This window comes from Euprymna scolopes, chromosome 6, assembly GCF_053919585.1.
Source record: "Euprymna scolopes isolate OS-2025 chromosome 6, ASM5391958v1, whole genome shotgun sequence".
NCBI lineage: Eukaryota > Metazoa > Mollusca > Cephalopoda > Sepiida > Sepiolidae > Euprymna > Euprymna scolopes.
Window position 1 is genome coordinate 174,639,671 of NC_136487.1, and position 19,917 is coordinate 174,659,587.

The 19,917-nt window shown below is 35.0% G+C and overlaps 1 protein-coding gene across 2 annotated transcripts in view; it reads left to right on the forward strand.

The window, feature by feature from the left end:
• The window catches only part of LOC145278103 (neuroguidin-like), a 63,900-nt gene that overhangs the window by 34,737 nt on the left and 9,246 nt on the right, over nt 1-19,917 (forward strand). For both annotated transcript variants that reach the window (XM_080130374.1, XM_080130373.1), the window contains 3 exons: nt 7,983-8,031; nt 10,883-10,972; nt 17,929-17,970. In XM_080130374.1, the coding sequence (XP_079986500.1) occupies nt 7,983-8,031; nt 10,883-10,972; nt 17,929-17,970 (181 nt within the window). The remainder of the gene's footprint in view (nt 1-7,982; nt 8,032-10,882; nt 10,973-17,928; nt 17,971-19,917) is intronic.

Sequence of the window (19,917 nt, forward strand, 5' to 3'; positions counted from 1 at the left end):
ATTTCTATTATTTGAAAAATCCTTGAAAATATAGAAATGTTTTGAAAATACCTTGAAAATATAGAAATGTTTTGAAAATCATACTTTATGTCAATAAATTTTGTGTTGCAATATTAAAAATAAAATGGAAATAAGTACTATTAAATTTTAAGTATTAATAAAAATAAACTATTTTTTTAGATATTGAAAATAAAATCAGAAAAGTACATTGTTCTGAAATTACATTGTAGATACAAGGGTAACATCTCTTTATCACAAAACCATCTGATCTTTCCATCTAACATAGTTGAGTAGTTTGGTGATTAAGGGACATAACTCCTCAATACTAGAAATTCTAAATTTAAAAGTAAAATAAACAGCGTCGATCAATCTACAAATGGGGAAATAACATAATTGGACAAATGTAAGCGAAGGAATGAAAATATTATTCTAGACTGGCACACTGTTTTGAAATGAAAATGACTTTTCTTGTTGTCAATTAAGTTCTTTGGTTTATTACATCATTGTTTATATATCAAATTTTCTTTTGAAAACTTGAATTTTGTTGGAAGAAGGCCTTGAAAAACTTTGAAAAGTTCTTAAAAATGAACATTGAAAATCTGTACAAACCCTGATTGATATTTCAAGGTATTGTTACAATTTTATAAAAGTTCGAGGTATCTGAAAAATTTTCATAAAAGACTTCTCCCTTTTAACTCTTTTGCATAACATTAAAATTAAATATAAACCACATTATCACCACTTATCTCAAGCAGCTCTGTTCACCAATTCATAATGATTGGTTAAAGCTCAACACAAAGGTCAGGATCTACCAGGCCTCGGTTCGCACTTTATGGCTGCGAAACTTGGCGTATGCGTACAAATGACCTTCGCAAGCTGGACATGTTCAACCGTCATTGCTTATACCGCATCCTACGTGTTTTCTGGCAACAATTCATCCAGGCACACTGCAAGATATGTTCCCTTCAACAATACCTCCTAGCCAGACACCTTCATTGGTTCAGCCATGTGCTTTGTCAAAATTTAGATGACATTCATGAAGCTATCAACCAAGCACCACCACCAGACTGGAAGAAGCGCCATGGTGGCCAACACAAAACCTTACTCAGGAAGGTGGAACAGGATGCTGAAATGATCCTTTCCCCTGCCTCTACAAATTCACCGATAGAACCACGAATGGCTTACGTTCGTCACGAAAACGGCCTCAAACCTCCACGCCTGGTCAGCCATTGAAGTGATGTGGTGAACTTGATGAATGGAGCCAGCTCAAGCGATCGAGGGTGAACACCGCAACAAGTAAGATTGGTCGATTAGTTTAGGATCGAATCTTATAAACATACGCACATCCGAACTTTGTATAGATATGGTACATTTTTAACAAATAATCATGAAATCTATTCATTCTTTATGAATATGCTTGTTCGATGATTATAAATTTTTCACACGTGAAAATAATTAGGAACGATATATTTGCAAAGGTAAAGCATTTTCTTTTTTACAAACCAAATGATATTCAGAGCAAACGTGCGACAAAAACAACAAATGTGAAGAGTTTAGGATTATTAAGATTTTTCAGACAAATATCTATGAACCATTTATACAGGATGACCCCAAAAAACGGGCCCCAACTCTACTTAGGCCTCGTTTCTTAGTGTTTTGTCCGAATGAAATGAAACTTTGGTCATAACTAGTTTATTATATTCAAAACATCACATCAAAACACTAGGGTGTTTGGCCTTTTTTTCTCCGTTCTACAGCATATGTTCTAGATGGTCTTCATTTAGCTTTTGTTTTTTTGGGGTCACCCTGTACATCCACACATCTTAAACCATCATACATTTCTGAAAATGATAGAAATTGACAATTTTCCCTTTTCATTGATGCTGTGATCCGCTCGACCTTCTAAACTAATTTGCACCGTCTCTTGCCTTTACTGCATTCTTTTTTTTCTTTTTTACAAGCAAGTCACCACTTATAAATGCCCAAAGGCCAATCGAGGATAAAGGTTAATGAATGTAAGGAGGTAGTGTAATAATCGTTAATGGTGTAAGTTGGGTAGAATTTGATTATTTATGGGGACGGCTTAACAAGAACTTGTTTACATTGGACTTGAAGGGTACCATGTTTGTTTTTTTTGGGTCACCCTGTACATCCACACATCTTAAACCATCATACATTTCTGAAAATGATAGAAATTGACAATTTTCCCTTTTCATTGATGCTGTGATCCGCTCGACCTTCTAAACTAATTTGCACTGTATAACTGGAAATGTTTTCTCAATCATTAAATCATTTCTCTCCGATAGGCTCATAAGAGTAGTGGTAGATGGACAAAAATCGGAGGCCTGCAATATAAATGCTGGAGTCCCTCGGGTCAATCCTCGGCCCAACTCTCTTCCTGATCTACATCAATGACCTCCCTAAACACATACTTAAATCATTCGTTGACATCTATGCTGATGACACTACCATCTACGGCAACACATCAAAGGCTGTAAATGACGAAGTTCTCTCGGATTCTCTCTCCTCTGATCTCGAGCGCGTGATTCAGTGGGGGAAGATGTGGCTAGTTACCTTTAATGCATCTAAAACCAAACTCCTATCCTTACATCATCAACGCTCTGATCCCCAGCTGGCATCAATTGTGATGGATGGCTCTCGTCTGGGTGAGGCCCCATGTTTTGACAAGCTTCTGGGTTTGACCTTTACTCCTGATCTGAAATGGAACACGTACATCAAGTCTGTTGCCAAGGTCGCAGGAAAGATGGTGGGATCCTTCTACCGCTCCAGAAGATATCTCACTACTGATGCAATTCTCTATCTATATAAAAGCCAAGTACGGCCAAGGATTGAATACTGTTGCCATATCTGGGCAGGAGCTGCCAAAAACAGCCTATCATGCCTTGACAGAGTACAAAATAGACTTCGTGGTTTAGTGGGGGATGCCCTTTTCTCTACCCTGCAACCCCTCTCCCACAGAAGAGACGTTGCGAGCCTGTCCTTGTTTTATCGTTATTTTCATGGCAGGTGCTCGTCTGAGCTCCAATCCCTGGTCCCCCCTCGCCAAACTTTCACGAGAAACACCCGTCTAGCTGAATCGACTGTGAAAAATTTCCCCCACTCTATATCTGTGCCTAAATCAAAACGCGGATTTCATGAGCAAAGCTTCTTTCTTAGAACTGCACGCCTGTGGAACTCTGTTCTGTCTGCCTGCTTCCCTCCTGACTACAACTTGGATGTCTTCAAGTCTAATGTTAACAAATTCCTTATGAACCGCCCCCCTAATTAAACACTTCATAAAATCTCCTCACTAACGTGATGTACTTGCAATAACCCTTATCCCTGAGTGGCTTCCGGGCCTTGATAAGTGGTGATCACTGTGTAAAAAAAAAAAAAAAAAAATGTTGCATTCAACTGGGAAGGAGGCCACAGGCAGGCAATTCTAGGAAAGAAGCTTTATATAGATTTAGATTTAGGCACGGATAGAAGGAAATCATTTATAGTGGTTGTAGCTACTCAATTGTTGTTTTTTTTTTGTTTTTTGTTTTTTTGTGAAAGTTCAGCAAGGAGGAACCATAGATTAGAGCTCAGACGAGCACTTGCCATGAAAATAATGATGAAGCAAATACAGGTTTGCAAGGTCTCTTCTGTGGCAAAAAAGTTGCAGGGAACTGAAAAGGGCATCACCTGTTAGGTTTGAAACTGGTTTTGAACTCTATCAAGACAGGATATGGCGCATCAAACAGCTCCTGCCCAGATGTGGCAACAGTACTCATTTTAGGATGTACTTGGCTCTTATGGAGGATTGCATTGAAAGTGAGATAGATACCTACTGGAGCGTTAGAATGATCCAACCATTTTTTTAGTAAAAATTTTCTTTAACAAAATGAATTGTGTTATATAAAGTAAAATTCTATATAAAGTTGAATTCTATATCTATTGGAAATCAAGGAGAGTTTTTCTGCTCGTTATTAAAACTTTAGAATGTTCGTTTGTCAAAAATGGAGAAATGTAACATTATTTGAGCAAATAAATCAAGCATTGCAGCAAAAATATGGGAAACGTTTTTATTATCCAAACAAGTAATTATATCGTATGCATCCAAATTTTCTCATCTTCTCTCAGCTGCCAATGTTTCTCAACATAATACGTCATGTCGCAACATTGAAATGTGGCATATTATTAGCAGCACACTTGTCTTTTTCTTCTTAAAAAAACTGCTCTTGTTCTTGCTTATATACAACCGAAGATTGTCTAATCTGTATACGATCAGTGAAGATTTGGCATTAGTTGAAGATAGATTCAACTGGTCATCACCGTTTTGGTTTCTTCTAACATTCAGCAGATGAATCCTACAAAATGTGCGCATTTTTTTAGGGAAGTAATTTTAGCACTCATTACAATTTTCTCCACAATTTTGATCAGATTTGTAGAGGATGAACCAATATCAAAGAATGACAAAATTTGTACATAAACATATCAATTTTATTTAAAACTCGTGACAACCAATAGTAAAAAAGTTAAAAAAAAATTTTGGAACATTTTTGGCAAAGAATTATTTTGTCTGTAAGAAGAAATTGCACAAACATGTTTGTTTTGGCTGTTGCCATGTGAGATTGTATGTGCAATTGATGGGTAGATTAGATTATGTTATGATTTTTGTTTAGTCATTGTGTGAATTTCTTGATGAAAACGTTCAGCTCAGCCGTTAAGACTGGACTTGAGTTCACCCACAAGAAGTGTAGTAGTAATTGTGTATGCGGAGTTGCTATTGTCATAAGCAACAAAGATTTGTAAATTATTTGTAAACAATTTGACATATTAATCTTTATCTATAAAATTCATAAATAAATTTTAAGGTCGATATAGAATATTTAAAACAAAATGAATAAAAAGTTGAAATCTTTAAAAAATCACACAAAAAAAGATGAGCATAAAATGAAGCTACTTCCATTTGTAGTTTTAATCAAAATTAGATTATAGCATTTCTAATTTATAGTGCCGCTCATAAGTCATAAAGGATTACAACCCACACAAACTCAAAGACTAAGATTATGTTTGAGTACATAAAAATTGGTCAGTCGTCTCATAAGATGCATAGCAATAACATACTGAATTTTCAAGAGTCTATGGCAATTTTTAATGTTTGTACAAAAAAAGTCTGGAAACTTATTCAATGCATCTTGTAAATCTAATAAGTATGAATTATTGTTCTTATTTATTTGCCTCCCCATGAGGGCAGAGTTAGACACAAGGTCGGTTTTTAATGTGGGATAAATCCAACTCCCCAAAAAAGGGCACTCTGGATAGGAACAAAGATAAAAATTGCCTCGATCTAGAAGGATTTCTCCTCCACTGATCGAGGCCAGAAAAGGCAAAGCGCAGTATCAGAACAGATACTTTTGTTCGAAAAAGCCAAGGAAAATATGAATTATTAAGAAAATATCCAAATCATAAACTGATCAAATAGTTTTAAAACAGCGTTATATCTAGTAATTGTCTGTATTTTTGAGATGAGGTATTTTCATTGATTGATACAACATCTAGGACCACTCGGCCATGTCCTAGTGACATATGGCTGAGTGGTCCTAGACGTTGTATCAAAGTTTACAGTTACCCAAAGGTGCTGAGTTTCAATCCTGAACGAAGGCAGTGAAAAAGTAACATTCAAAACGGAGAATCAGCAACTATGTCCCACAGCCTAGCTGGAGTCCGAACACGGTACCCCCGTAATAATAATAAAGGGTTGGGTTCGAGACTCCTAACAATTTCGATGCAAAACACCTGACGAAGGCCGGAGGGCAAAACGGCCGAAATGTTGTGACAATGACAACCAAGATGAGGAAGTCAGTCCGTCAATCTCAAGCGTTATATCTTTTTAGATTTTTTTTTAATTTCTGGAGAGACAGTTACTCTTTGGATACTCATAAAAATTGATTTTCTTATTTAAAAATAAAACTATTTGATCAGTTTATGAGTTTTAGAATATGATATTTTCTTTTCATCATGGGTATGTACATTCAATTTTAAAAAGACATTGATTTTATTCAGATTTTAAAGTTATATAGAATATTATTATTTTTTTTTAATTCGAAAAAAAAAAAAGTGATTGTAAAATTTAAAAAAAAAATTTTTTTTAATTTAAAAAAAAAAAAAATATTGATGGTAAAATAAAATTCCACACTTTTTAAAATAATTGTTTAATTTGCATTGGAAGATTTTCAACATAGAAAAAATATTTTTTGGAATAAATTATCACCTGTCGTTAGATATTGTGCCGGAGTGACGTCGATAAAATCAGTAGTGTGCACACATGCACATTCCAGATGGATTTTTATCTACATTCTTTTGTTCTATATAAAATGACTGAATTGTAATAATCACAAAAACAAGGGCTTACATTCAAGATCGGGAAGTTAGAATTGTGCAACGCAAAATAAAAAAGGAACAATGGAATAGTTTTAATATTTACGTTTCAGTTTTACATTTCATGTTGTTGCTTTATATAAGACAGTTAATGAAACAACCAAAAAAATACCGACAATCTTTAAGTGTGATTGACATTTTTCCACCGTCGCCTGCTAGAATTAAGGACATTATGATTAATAGTTAAACATTAAAATAAAGAATGACATTAAATTGTTATAAGTGCTTCATTTTTTAGGCGGTGATTTTTTAGGCAGTATTACATGGTGATGTTTTAGGCAGTATTACATGGTGATTTTTTAGGCAGTATTACATGGTGATTTTTAAACCAGTATGTAAAAAACTTGAATAAAATAGGCGTGAAATATGATACCAATATAAATTCACACACATACATATATAAATATAAACGATAATACAAACACATACAAATACATACACACATATTAATATGTGCAGAATATAACAGTACAAATATAGGAATAAATTAATAAATTTAAACTTGTATATATTCTAATATATATAAAAGACTATATGTCTGTCTGTCTCTATATTTTCAAACTCTATCTCTTCTGAAACTAAAAGTTGCAGAGCAGCGTTAGGGCCTCAAATGATATATTTTTATGGACCATTCTTTTATGGATCTTTAGCCGTTAAAATAATTTTTAAGGAGTCAGAAAATCGGTCAAAATTGAAAACAATCCTTATACATTTTGTACATTCATCTTTGTTTATTTTTAATCAGTTCATATGAGTATCACGTCGTTACAGGGGTAACATCACCAGCTTTGAATGCTGAAGTTTTGCTTTCAGTTTCAATTCTAGCTGATGGCATCCAAATATTTTTTTTTTTACTTTTGAAATCATAACTCTATAATGATAGTTATGAAATCTGGACAAATTAAAATATCATATTTAAGCGTATTTTACGAACTTATACTTTCAATAACACAACACTGTTAGGATATTTAATAATTTTGTTGATATGTGACAGCCACATGTTACCCTACTCGACATCTGATGGTTCCAAGACTGTTTCCATAATCCTTTTCATCTTCTTGTTCTGACTGTGTCGTCATCTCCCACATATTGGCAACTGCCGAGTGAGCTGATGCAGGCGCCAAAGTATAAAAAATTAAAAAAACAAACAACCAGCAACTCAAATACAGACTTCAACACATTCTGCACTCTGGATGTGTGGGTGACACCATCGACTTTCTGAACACTAACGTCAACACATTTTAGTTTTTCTATCGAGGCCATCAGTCAATTAATTCATCGCCTAAAATTAACTTTAAAATATATTCCTTTATTGCACAATTCTTTTGTTCCACACTTCGATTAACAATCCTATTTTGGTTTTCTTTTGTGTTCCTTTGTAAACAACTTCATTTATCTTTGTTCTGCCAACAAACCTATTTCCTCTTTTTGTCATTTTTTTTACTTTCCAACATTTGGGTGTCGATAAAATCACAGATATATTTTAAAATTAATTCTTTGTTATTATTATTTAATGTTTTTTGGTTTTTTTATTTATTTATTATTTTCTTTTTCAGATATGAAGAAGAGAATTTTGTTCGACTTCCAATTACAAAGAAAGAAAGGGTGAATATTTTTATCCGTAATTCATCGATAGTCCGTGCATGAAGACACATACTTTGCAACATTGAAATGGGAGGGGGTTCTTCGATCCCCATGTTTGTCATCATTTTTTTTTTTGTTGTTGACAGAAACAGCTGTTTATCACCCTGACATATCAGTAGCTGCTCAATGAATAGTGATGTTTCTCTATATGTAACGTTGTTGCCTCAAGCCGCAAAGTAGTCAAACAATAGGGGAAAACTTCACTTTTTTTTGTTGCACAACGACATTTACTTCCTCATTCTCCCACCATGAGTGACGTTTAGTTATGTCTGTAACGTCTCACATGATCGCCTTAGTTAACATGCTCTCTCACATGATCGCCTTACTTGACATGCTCTCTCACATGATCGTCTTCTCTAACATGCTCTCACCTTTTTATAGTCTTCTTTTTATTTACCGTGACTTTATTTCACTCATGGCTTGGTATTTGCGTAGAGCCATCCGCATTATGTTACATATAGTTATGACAGCAGTAAACATGCACTAGGGACTTGCACATTTGCAAGGCATGTATTAGATTTGCTGCAAGTGAGAAGTATTTAACCAAGAAAAGAGAAACCCACAAAGATATAGGAAATATCTCTAATTTGATACGGACCACACAGAATTTGATTTTGAAAAAAAAAGTGTGATGATTCTACAAATATGAGGTTATCAGTTGACGTTATGCAGCATGTACATCATCATTCAAAGAGAGATATCAATCATATCAGTTATTATAGGTGCCACAGGGCTTATGAAGAAGAACCTGAAGTCCTACCTAACTAATATTCCTGGTGAACTAAGTGCAAAAGAGATCCAGACAATTGCACTTAAGAGAACAATGAGGATACTAAAAAGATCTCTCGGTTGGTTTCAATAAAAAGCAGGGCAATGTTGGCAGCTGGTTTGGCTGCCCCCTACCCAGTCTTACAATCTTCAAAGGAAGAAAAATTAAAAAAAAAAAAAATTTGAAAATGGTATCGAAAAACTCGAGCGTTTCCTATCTTTCCTGTGCATTCCTCATATTTATCTCTTCTAAAACTCGTAGCACTGGTGCTCTCACGACGTCAATACTACCTAACCCAACAATCAGCAAAATTCCATGCCTTCACTGTAGAAGTGTCCTGATCCCAAAGAGTCTTCTACTCTGAAAGTTTCTTCGCTCAAACTGTGCTTGACTTTGGAATTCCCAACCTGTATCTTGCTTCCCCAACTGTACAGACTGGAACTCAGTAGGCATCCAAGGCATATGTCAGTGAATTGCTTATCATCTGTATCAATACATCGATCAATGTTGTAACAAAGCCTCTAGCACTTGTGTCAGCAACAAACACATGACGCATGCAAATGAGCTGTGCGTGAAGTGATGTCGCAGTGGTGAAAGAGAGGGGGGGGGGGGAAACACGTACACAGAAAAGCATGTGTTTGAGTTTTGTCAAATACATAGCAAAATAAGAGACTTGAAACAATATGTATTGTTGGAAAGTACCGGTAATAAATGCCTTTTGTTAGCACTAAAAAAAGTAAAGTCAAATTTTTTTCCTATTTTGTTTCTTTGCGACTGTCTCAGACACAACGTGTTGGGTCCAAGTGTTAACATGTAACAACACCGTTGACAAAGATTAATGAGCACGTTACATATGTGACATGACACAAGATATTACGCATACCTATAAACAAAATGTAACTGCTAAGTCACACCTGTCTTAAGTTTTTAGCTGATAAAAAGCACTGTTGTGTTGGGGGAATGGGTGTGTGCTTATTTTGCATCAATGTTTATATTTACGGCACATCAGCCCTTTTAGAATAACTGATAACTGTGTGTCTCTCTCTGACTCGAACCGTCAACTCTAAACTCTGACTGAATTCTGTCTACGCACGTATGCTCCCTCATTTTTATATTAAGATGTTTGTGTGTCGTTATCTTTCACATTGATGGTTGCAGAGGGGAGTGTGTGCAGGTTCACACATATAAAGAAATAAAACAAAAAGACACAAACTCCTTGATTTTCTGCAAATATCAATTGCACTCTGGGTGTGTAAGCGTTGTGTGCTGTGGTTTTCCTTTTCTTCTTTTCTAACCATATCATCATCCCACGCATCGGTGAATGTCGATGGGGCGCGCACAGGTTCACAAGTATAAAATTAAAAATAAAACACAAAAAAAGCACAAACTCCGACAAATTCTGCGAATATCAGTTGCACTTTGGGTGGGTGTGTGACGCCATCAACCCTCTAAGGGCTACATCTACGTTCTGTTGAGGCCGTGTTCATTAGTTGATGCTAGTCCAAGCCATAACCTGCCTTCAACAGTGTCCAACTTGCAATAGGGCATTGTCGCAAACCCAAGACTGTCCATAAACTGTTCCTCACTATCACAAACCATCGCAAAACTCATTGGTATTCCTAAAGCTGCCTATAAAACTTAACTCTAATCATATTGACCTATTATCAGATCGTTTTGGTCCAATTCATTGCCACACTTTGATTAACAATCCTATTTTTTACTTTCTTTTGTGTGCATTTGTGAACAACTTCCTATATTTTTATTGTGCTGATAAACCTATTAATCCCTCTTTTTTTTCTTTTTTACATCTTTTTTCTGTGATATTTTCCCCCTCTTCTTTTGTGATATTTTTTTTTTTTTTTTTTTGTGATATTTTTTCTGTTTCTTGTGTGATACTTTTTTCTCTCTTTCTTAAATTTTTTTCTTTTGTTTTTTGTTAGATTTCTCCTCTTTTAATTCCTAACACTTGGGGGAAGGAGTTGATAGTATCACACCTCAAAATGAGATTCTTTATCTTTTAAGTTATTTTTATTTTTTTCGCAGACCGCTTCCAAGCTGATGTCCACAATGGGTGCTGTTGGCAAATTGGCTCATTTTGAAAATATCAGTGCACTTTACAATGAAATGGAAATGGTAAGTTGTTCATTTTATTAGTTTGAGAACTGCAAATCATAATAGGCAAGCTTGTGTAAATCTTTTAAACCAACACACTTCAGGTGAAAACATTATTACATACTTACGTGTCATGTAGAAATTAGTATAAATTTTTAAAAATTACGAAAAATTCTGTCCACATCAAATTTTTAAAGTTCTTCGGCCATTTAATGCAAACGGACGGCTTGGAAAAAGAGCAATGAAAGGCAATGGACAAATGCATTAACAGTCTCAACAAGGTCATTGAAAACGTGACTACAGATCTCATCAGAAAGATCGAATGCAGAGTGGATTCAAGAGCCATGATGATTGATGTGTGCAATAACAGGCAGAAGAAGTTATCAGAGTTCTTGCTGTGAATGTCTTATGACAGAAGAACCAGAGATTGGAGTTCAATCAAGTACCTTTCTTGAAAATAATTTTAGAGAAATATTAATAAATTCTCTTTTGTGAGAAAACATCTGTAGAAAAGAAATGTTCTCCCACTAGATTTCAAATTGATTTTATATTCTGTCAACCCAAGAAAATGCGCTCAGTAGTCTGGTATTTCTTGGAGTAGGAAAAGGTGCAACAGCCTCTTTCATCTCCTCAATTATTTCATAACGACAACCTCTAAATAGAATAACCAAAAGTCACAAAAGGAACAAAATCTGGACGATAGGGAAGTTGAGCAACTGATGCTCATCTTCGTCAATTAGTTTGTGACAAGGATGTGGACTGGTGCATTCATTCAAGTTTCAAACAAAATTTTATTGCATATCATTCTTTTTTTTTTCTTTTTCTTTCTTTTTTTCTTTTTTTTTATTGTATTACATTTTCACCCCAAACAATGCACGTTGCCACTTTGATGTAGGGAGCTACTATTAGGGAGTTGGGCAGCAAGATGTCTGTTCACATTACACTTGAACTTCTGCATGTCAGTACAGTTGGGAAAGCAAGGACCCGGAAGGGAATTCCAAAGTCTAGCAGTTCTGGGGAAGAAGCTATTGGAGTAGAAGGCTCTTTTACATCTAGGGATCTCTATTGTGAAGGGGTGGGATTTAGCTGCTTGTCGGGTTTGTTGGAGGTATTTACGTCGAGGAGGTACAAGTACTTGCAGTCCGTCAGAGCATTCACCGTTAAAGTACTTGTAGAACAGGCAGAGGGATGCAACATTTCGTCGATATGACAGAGGCTGAAGCTTAGATGACAGTTCAGGACCTATTAGGTTGGCGACTCTCTTTTGAACTTTATCTAGAAGCGAGAGACTAGCATCAGATGCACCAGCCCAAGTATGACAACAATACTCCATACATGGGCGAATGGTGGCCTTATAGAGGGATAGGATACTATCAGGCGTTAATAGCTTTCTAGCACGGTAGAAAGAACCTACCTTCTTCGCAGCGGTCTTGGCAATATTCTCAATGTAATTGTTCCAACTCATGTTTCCTGTGAACGTTAGGCCGAGGAGTTTAAAAGATGTACTTTCAGATAAAGAGTCTTTGGCCATTGCTATTGGTGGTAGAAAAGGTTTCTTGTAGTTATTGAAGGAAACAAGTTTAGTCTTGGCAGCATTGAATGGGACCATCCATTTTTGTCCTCATTCCACTACAGATTGGAGGTCAACCTCTAGTGTTTCTGCCATTTCTTTAGATATGTGTTCATTTGTTTTCCTGTCGTCTGTTAAAGAGCGTGGTGTCATTAGCATATATACCCATCTCACAGAAAATTTTGTCAGGGAGATCATTTATGAATATTAGGAATAATAGAGGTCCAAGGATGGACTCCTGAGGCACTCCCGCATTTATATCATATTGTTTAGATGTACAACCATTGAGGACAGAGTGGATTTTTTTCTTATCTAAGAAGGATTTAATTATGTTAAGTATTTTTCCAGTGATACCGTATGATCTGATTTTCCTTAGAAGACCCTCATGCCATACCCTGTCAAAAGCCTCAGATATATCTAGAGCTACCACTCTACCCACCCCTTGTCCAGTTAATGGTATATATGTTCAGAGATTACAGTTAGGATGTCTGCTGTGGAACAGGCTTACCTTAATCCATATTGTTGGTTGGTCAGAAGTTTAGCATCTGTAAGGTGATGGACTAGAGCTTGGTTAATTATGGACTCAAATATTTTTTGGCGAAAAGTGGGAGGAGGCTAATGGAGCGATAATTTACTGCATCAGTTTTTTCGCCAGAATTCTTTAAAACTGCGACCACAGAAGCAGTTTTCCAGCATTCTGGAAAGCAAAATTCATTAAGGCATTTGTTGTAAAGTTTGGAGAGAACTGGAGCTACTTTGGCCGAGCACTTTTTTAATAGAACAGCTTGGATGAGATCAGGTCCACATGCTTTTGAGATGTCAAGATTTTTTATGATAGCATGCACCAGAGAAGAGATGATTTTCAGATCATTTAGTGTGACGTCTGCCCGCAAAGAAAAGTCAGGGAGGGGGTGGTTAGCAGGGTTCAGTGTGGAGTTGGAGGCAAACTGACTGGCAAGCAGGTTAGCCTTCTCGATTGCTGAGCAAACCTCATGATTGTTGGATAGTGGGGGAATTGTTGATTGCCGATTATTTACTACACTGTTGTAGATTTTCCAGAAGTCACGGGTTCCTAATTTCTGAGCTTCAATGCATTTTTTGGTGGTTTCAGTAAATTCTCTCTTAGCTGTCACTATTTCTTTCTTACAGTTACTTCTGGCTTCTATATACTTCTGTCTGTTTCAACTAGACTTATGTCAGTTAAATCTACAGTACGCATGCAGCCTTTGAGCAATAGCAGTTGCGCAAGTAGAAGCAAACCATTTGGAAGAGTGGGGCTTGCTATAAAATTTCTGCGTGAGAACATGTGCTTCGATTGCAGTTTTGAACCATTCAGTGGTCTCATTTACGCACTGTTCAGAAGGAAGTGAAAAGATATTTTGCCATGGGGCGTCTCTGATGAGATCCTTGATGGCTTCCCAGTCAGCCTTTTTATGATATCTCGTAGTTTTGAGCAGTGGCTCTTCGGTTTTGGCTCTAAAGTTTAGGGCTATTTCAACCATTACCACTGCATGATCAGCGTTCCCAAGTTGGCTGTGGGCATTAGTTACACAGTCATCGGGAACTGTGGTCAGAAACAGATCTAGAAGTAATGCGTGTTGTTCTTGCTGGTCTGGGAAATGGGTTGGAAACGTAACTATCTGTGATGGGGAATGAGATATAGAGAAGCTATGTGTTGTGGTACCTGCTGCGTCTGTGTAAGTAGAGAATTCAAGGCAGTTGCTGTGGGGGACATTGAAGTCACCAAATACATGCACTTGTGCGCTAGTGTCAAGGGAAAGTGCTGTATCTATGCTATTAGAGACTTTGTTTATTAGGGTACAGTCCTGGGTCGAGGGAGAACGGTAGAGAAAATAAAATTAGCTAATGTTATGTTGCATGTTAAGTCTACAGCACATAAAGGCTTAATCGTCCGATTCTAGTTTTGTTTCTTTAGTCAAGAGGAAGGTGTTTCGAGTATAGACTCCAAGCCCGTGCATATGTCTATCCGAGTCCTTACGGCAGAGTGGGAGATATCCAGGCATGTTAAAGTAGTTAGAGGGGATGGAGGAGTGTAGGTTAGCCTCACTTAGTGCTAAGATACCCGGGGTTTTTGTTCAACATCATTTAAATTCTTCTAACATGTCTTCACATCCAGATTGCATTTTCAAAATTCACCAGTGACAATCAGGCTATAATAAGTTGTATTCCAATTCCTGCTATAGCTGTTCATTGGAACCTGAAATCATAAAAGTTGGTCAGTCATTTCATAAGATGTATATAGCGATAGCATACTGAATTTTCAAGAGTCGACGTCAATTAAAAATGCGTGTATGAAAAACGTCTGGAAACTTATTGAAGGCATCTTCTATCTATCTATACTCCTATAAATTCGTTTTTCTTTTGTGTGTATTGATATTCAGATTAAAAACCCTCTTTTCTATTTATTTAAAAAGAAAATACAATTTTCTTATATATGGCTTGTGGATTTGCATTCACTAGCAAAAGATCTAGCTAATTTGCATATTCTTTTAAAACATCATTTTAATTAATTCCCTATTAGTTGCTTCGGTTTTCTAATAGGATAATCATCTTTAGTTCACTATTACGTGTAATTATATTCATGCAGATATTCTACATGATTTATACTTGCATAATATTTGCGTAAAAAGTTTATAGTAAACACAAAATTGTTTCCATATATATTTATGTATGCGTATATATTTTTGTTTAACAAATTTTGCCTATTAAATCGTGAGCTGAACGTTTTGGTTTTGATTCTCGGTGGTGGCGCATGAGTGATTTTTTTATACTTTTTAAATCATTACTATATATTGCATCCAATCTATCTATCTATAAAAATGAAAATGTCTCTGTCTTTTCTCTATGATAATTTAGGAAGAATATTATACAGGAAGGCATTACTTTACATAGTCACACTTTTTAATATATGCATATGCACATAACCTTATGAACAGTACGTAGGGCCCAAACAAAACCGTGCGGAACTGCTAGTGTATCTATAAAAGTGAAGGTGTCTATGTGTGTGTCTGTGTGTCTACATTTCCCTATACAATAACTCTGTCAATTGTCAGTCTACAGACTCGAAATTTGATATACAGGGTACTGAGATTTGGGAAAATCTTTGTAATTCATTTTCAGCCAGAAATTTTGCTGTTAAGGGGTCAAAGTTCAACAATTTGACCTTTTGAGAACCTTACCAAACTCCTCCGTCAATTTTGGATATAAACAAGTGAAATTTTAGATATAGGTTCTTTGGACATAATAATATTAATAACTTGACTTGAACCCTAAACAATAAAAGTTAAGGGGTCATAATAGGGGTCCAAGTTTTAAAAAATTACCCTTTTTTTTTTTTTTGCTCCACATACACCTCCAGCCAAGCTGAAATACTAGTGTATATATACTACAGTGTGACCCATAAAAAACGGGCCCTAGCTATAATTGGGCCCTGTTTCTTATTGTTTTGTCTGAATGAAATGAAACTTTGGTCATAACTATATTCAAAACATCACATCAAAACACTAGGGTCTTTGGCCTTTTTTTCTTTTTTTTTTTCCATTCTACAGCATATGTTCTAGATTGCCTCTTTTGTTTTTTTTGGGTCACCCTGTAAATATATATATATATATATATATATATATATATATATATATATATTTCACTTAATGATTAGAAAAAATAAAACTCTGTGACAATCCAGGCATCTTTGTTTGAATCTTGAAAATTTTGATTTTGATTTTGATTCTAGTTGATAAGCACCCAAGTTATATTTTTTTTTTTTTGAAACCACGACTATAAATTGGGTACAATATAATATGAAATAATCAATAAATAATTGACTTTATAATAATAAGTACGAAATGTGCACAAATTGAAATATCGTAATTTCATATTTAAGCATATTTTACAACTGGGCAACACCGGGCGTTCCTGCTAATTTGTTTATAAAATGCCATTAAAATTATGAGAGTCGTTTCCAAAGTATACCCTCATATTTTTTTAACTCAAAAATTGACATGTTGAAATGATACAAAGATGGAAGTGGTACCATTAAAATGAACAATCTTTTGTGCTCCCAATTGTTTTTTTACATAGCCACCACCACCACCATCTCCATAATTTTTTGCCTCTTTTGATAACGCTTTGTCATATTTGTTGCCACTCAGACAATTGCACTTAAGGGAACAACGAGGATACTAAAAAGAGCTCTCGGTTGGTTTCAATAAAAAGCGGGGCAATGTTGGCAGCTGGTTTGGCTGCCCCATACCCAGCATTACAATCTTCAAAGGAAGAAAAAAAAAAAAAATGTTCAGTCATCACAAACAATGCAATTTGCAATCCTCTCTCATCTGTTTTGGCTAAATAAGCAATACAAACGTTCCTCATAATAGTAAAAATGTTGTTTTTTTTTCATAAAAAAAAACCGTGTTCCTATGAAAATAAAAAAGAGTCACTAATTTTGATTGACAAATCTGTTTCAATATAAAATACAAACAGATAATATAATTGGTTCTTATTTTCTTTCTGAGGATCATCACTATGAATTGTACTTTGGAAATGAACACGATTATCACTACTATCCAGTCATCCTACTTGTGTGGACACATCTGCATGACATTTCAGATTAAACAAAAGATATTGAGTTTCAAAATTTTTAAAACACGGATTCATAATTTATATTATTTGAACTGTGGTGCAATGTATAAAAGTGTTGATTAATAATCCATTTTAAGTGAGAGTAGAAAGTACTTTTAGCAGCCACATAGCTTTCGCTTCTCTTATTTTGTCCTTTAGTCTTCACGTTCCAAAACTGATGTTCCTGACAAAGGGGAAAGAATTACTGTTTTCTGGTCATTCACTGCTTTTTTTTTTTCTTTCTTAGTTTCTTACATCAGTTGGCTTCATACCTTGTTTGAAGTGATTTCCAAACAAAAAAAAAATTAACCCTTACCCTCGAATGGCCTTTGTGCCTTGATCAGCAGTGACTCCTCTCAAAAAAAAGTCTTCTGAAGTGTTCAGTCTTTACTACAGATGATAATAACTAAGAATAATAATTAATAATTCTACCTGGTCATGGCTGACAGAACAAAACAATCTACCTCTATAGATTAAATACATGGTTCCATTCAAAATTTTGGTTTTTGTGCTTGACATAAAGATTCCAAAATTTAAAAATCCGCTTGAAAAAGTTTGCAGATTAGATTGGCAAAATGTGAAAATAACAATTATGATAGTTGTTGGAATGATCCAAATAATAAAATAACTGAGAAAATTGATTTTGCCTCAAATTTCAAAGAATCAGTTGTAGAAAACTGTTTTTTTTTTTTTTTTTTTTCAACAAAAAATAATAAAAACGTTTGATTTCAATTCATAAATAAATTTTTTATGTTTCGTTTCTTTCCAGGGTCAACCAAAAAAGAAGAAAAAGAAAATTACTGGAAAAAAGGTAACAATAAAATAATAGTAGCCCCTTGCGTCCAAGTGACAACATGCTTTGTTTGGAGTGAAAAGCAACTGTGCATCCAATAAATTTTGATTAATCAAACTAAAATTTTGGATATTAAACAAAAATATCCAAGCTTTGCATAGATCACACTTGGATAATACATTCTATAGAGGAAAGCAGTGTGGAAGTTTGAGAAAAATCAGAAACTACACTAGATAAGCTTAAAATCATCAAATTTAGTATGGCTTCAATTTGGTTTTGGTAAAACCAGAATATGGTAATATTCATTGTCTTGGGGCATTTTTTGGTCCGTTGACAAAAGAGAGATTGTTCTTAGTAATTCACTCTCATTCGTCTGTTTGTTCGCACTTTTCTCAATAACCATGCCTTGAATTTTTTTTTTGAAATTTTGCACAAACATTAGTCATGGTGAAAGTAAATTTTTGCCAGAACGGATTTTCCGGGATAACTCTGGTTGCTCCTCTAGGTGGCATTATAAGGGGTAAAATTGCACCAAAATCGTTTGTCCGTTTACACTTTTCTCAAACCCCTTGAATTTTTAAAAAATTTTGCACAAACATTAGTCATGGTGGAAGTAAATTTTTCATCCATGGAAGGGGACCTTGCATACTCAGCTTGATCCTGTAAAAATAAGTCGTTACTTATCAAGGCTGAAATGCTGCTTGAAGATGAGGGTTATTAAGTTTATCGGATGGACAATGAAACAACGCCTTGACGATTAATTTCATTGTTTAAGATGACGACTCAGCAAGAATTTGTTAACATTAACTTTGAAAACAACCATGTTGTAGTCAACTGGGAAATGGTCTTATTTCTTGGAAAGAAACTTTGTTCATGGAAGTTCTGTTTGGTTTTAGTTACACGGAGGGATGAAGGAAAACTGGTTGCAATTAGACAAGTTTTTTGTTGTAAATGTTTTGCAGGGAGTAACCACAGAAGAGACGTTGCGAGCCTATCTCTGCTTTATTATTATATTCATGGCAAATACTCGTCAGTCTATGATCCTCCTTGTCCTTACTTTCATGAAAAACACTCGTCTAGCTGAAACCACAAATTACATGGTTACGACAATAACAAAGCCGCTGTTTCTGTCAATGATGACCTTCATTATGTATCTTAAACTTCCGATTTCATAGCGACATGGAAAATGAAAACACCTCGTTCAAATAAAAAATATAGACAACATGAGATAACAAAACATCCGTTCCGTGTTTTTGACAAACAAAAGTCAAATATATTGAATTGATTTCATAATCAAACTAGTGACAGCAATACTTCAGTCGAGTGATGTTCGTGTTTGTTTGAATCTGTACCTAATTGCTTCCCTTGGTGTTCAATATACCAGATGAAAACTGGGACACACTGAGCGTATTATTATATTAAAGATGTCTTCTTTTTTTTTTTTTCTGCAAAAAAAATTAACTGTGAGAAAAAGATAAAACATTATTGAGAGTGAGTTGAGAAAGAATTTTACATTCAGAAATTTTAAAATCAGAAATCTCAAAAAAAAAAAAAAAAAAAAAATGAGAAACTGACCGAAATAAAGAAAGATGTTAATTGACAAACATTGTGATTTGATGCAAGTTGAAATTCCAGAATGTTTGTTGTTTTTAACAATAATTTAATTTTGTTCTCCAACAATACGTTCGCGTTTGGGAATCAAATTTCTGTTTATTTTATTTAATGTCTTTTATGATTGAACGCCCACTTGGCATGCATTGCCTCCCCCCCCTCCCTCTCTCCTTTTTTCTTTCACACACACTCTTTCTTTTGTTCCCCCTCTGACTCTCTATTCACTCTCTTATGCTCTCCCCTTCTCTCTTCCTTTGCCATTCTTTTTTTTTGTTTTTAGAAAAAAACAAAAAAGAATAGATCACATGATTGTTTTTTGTTTTTTTGTTTTTTTTTATTTTTTTCACAAAATAA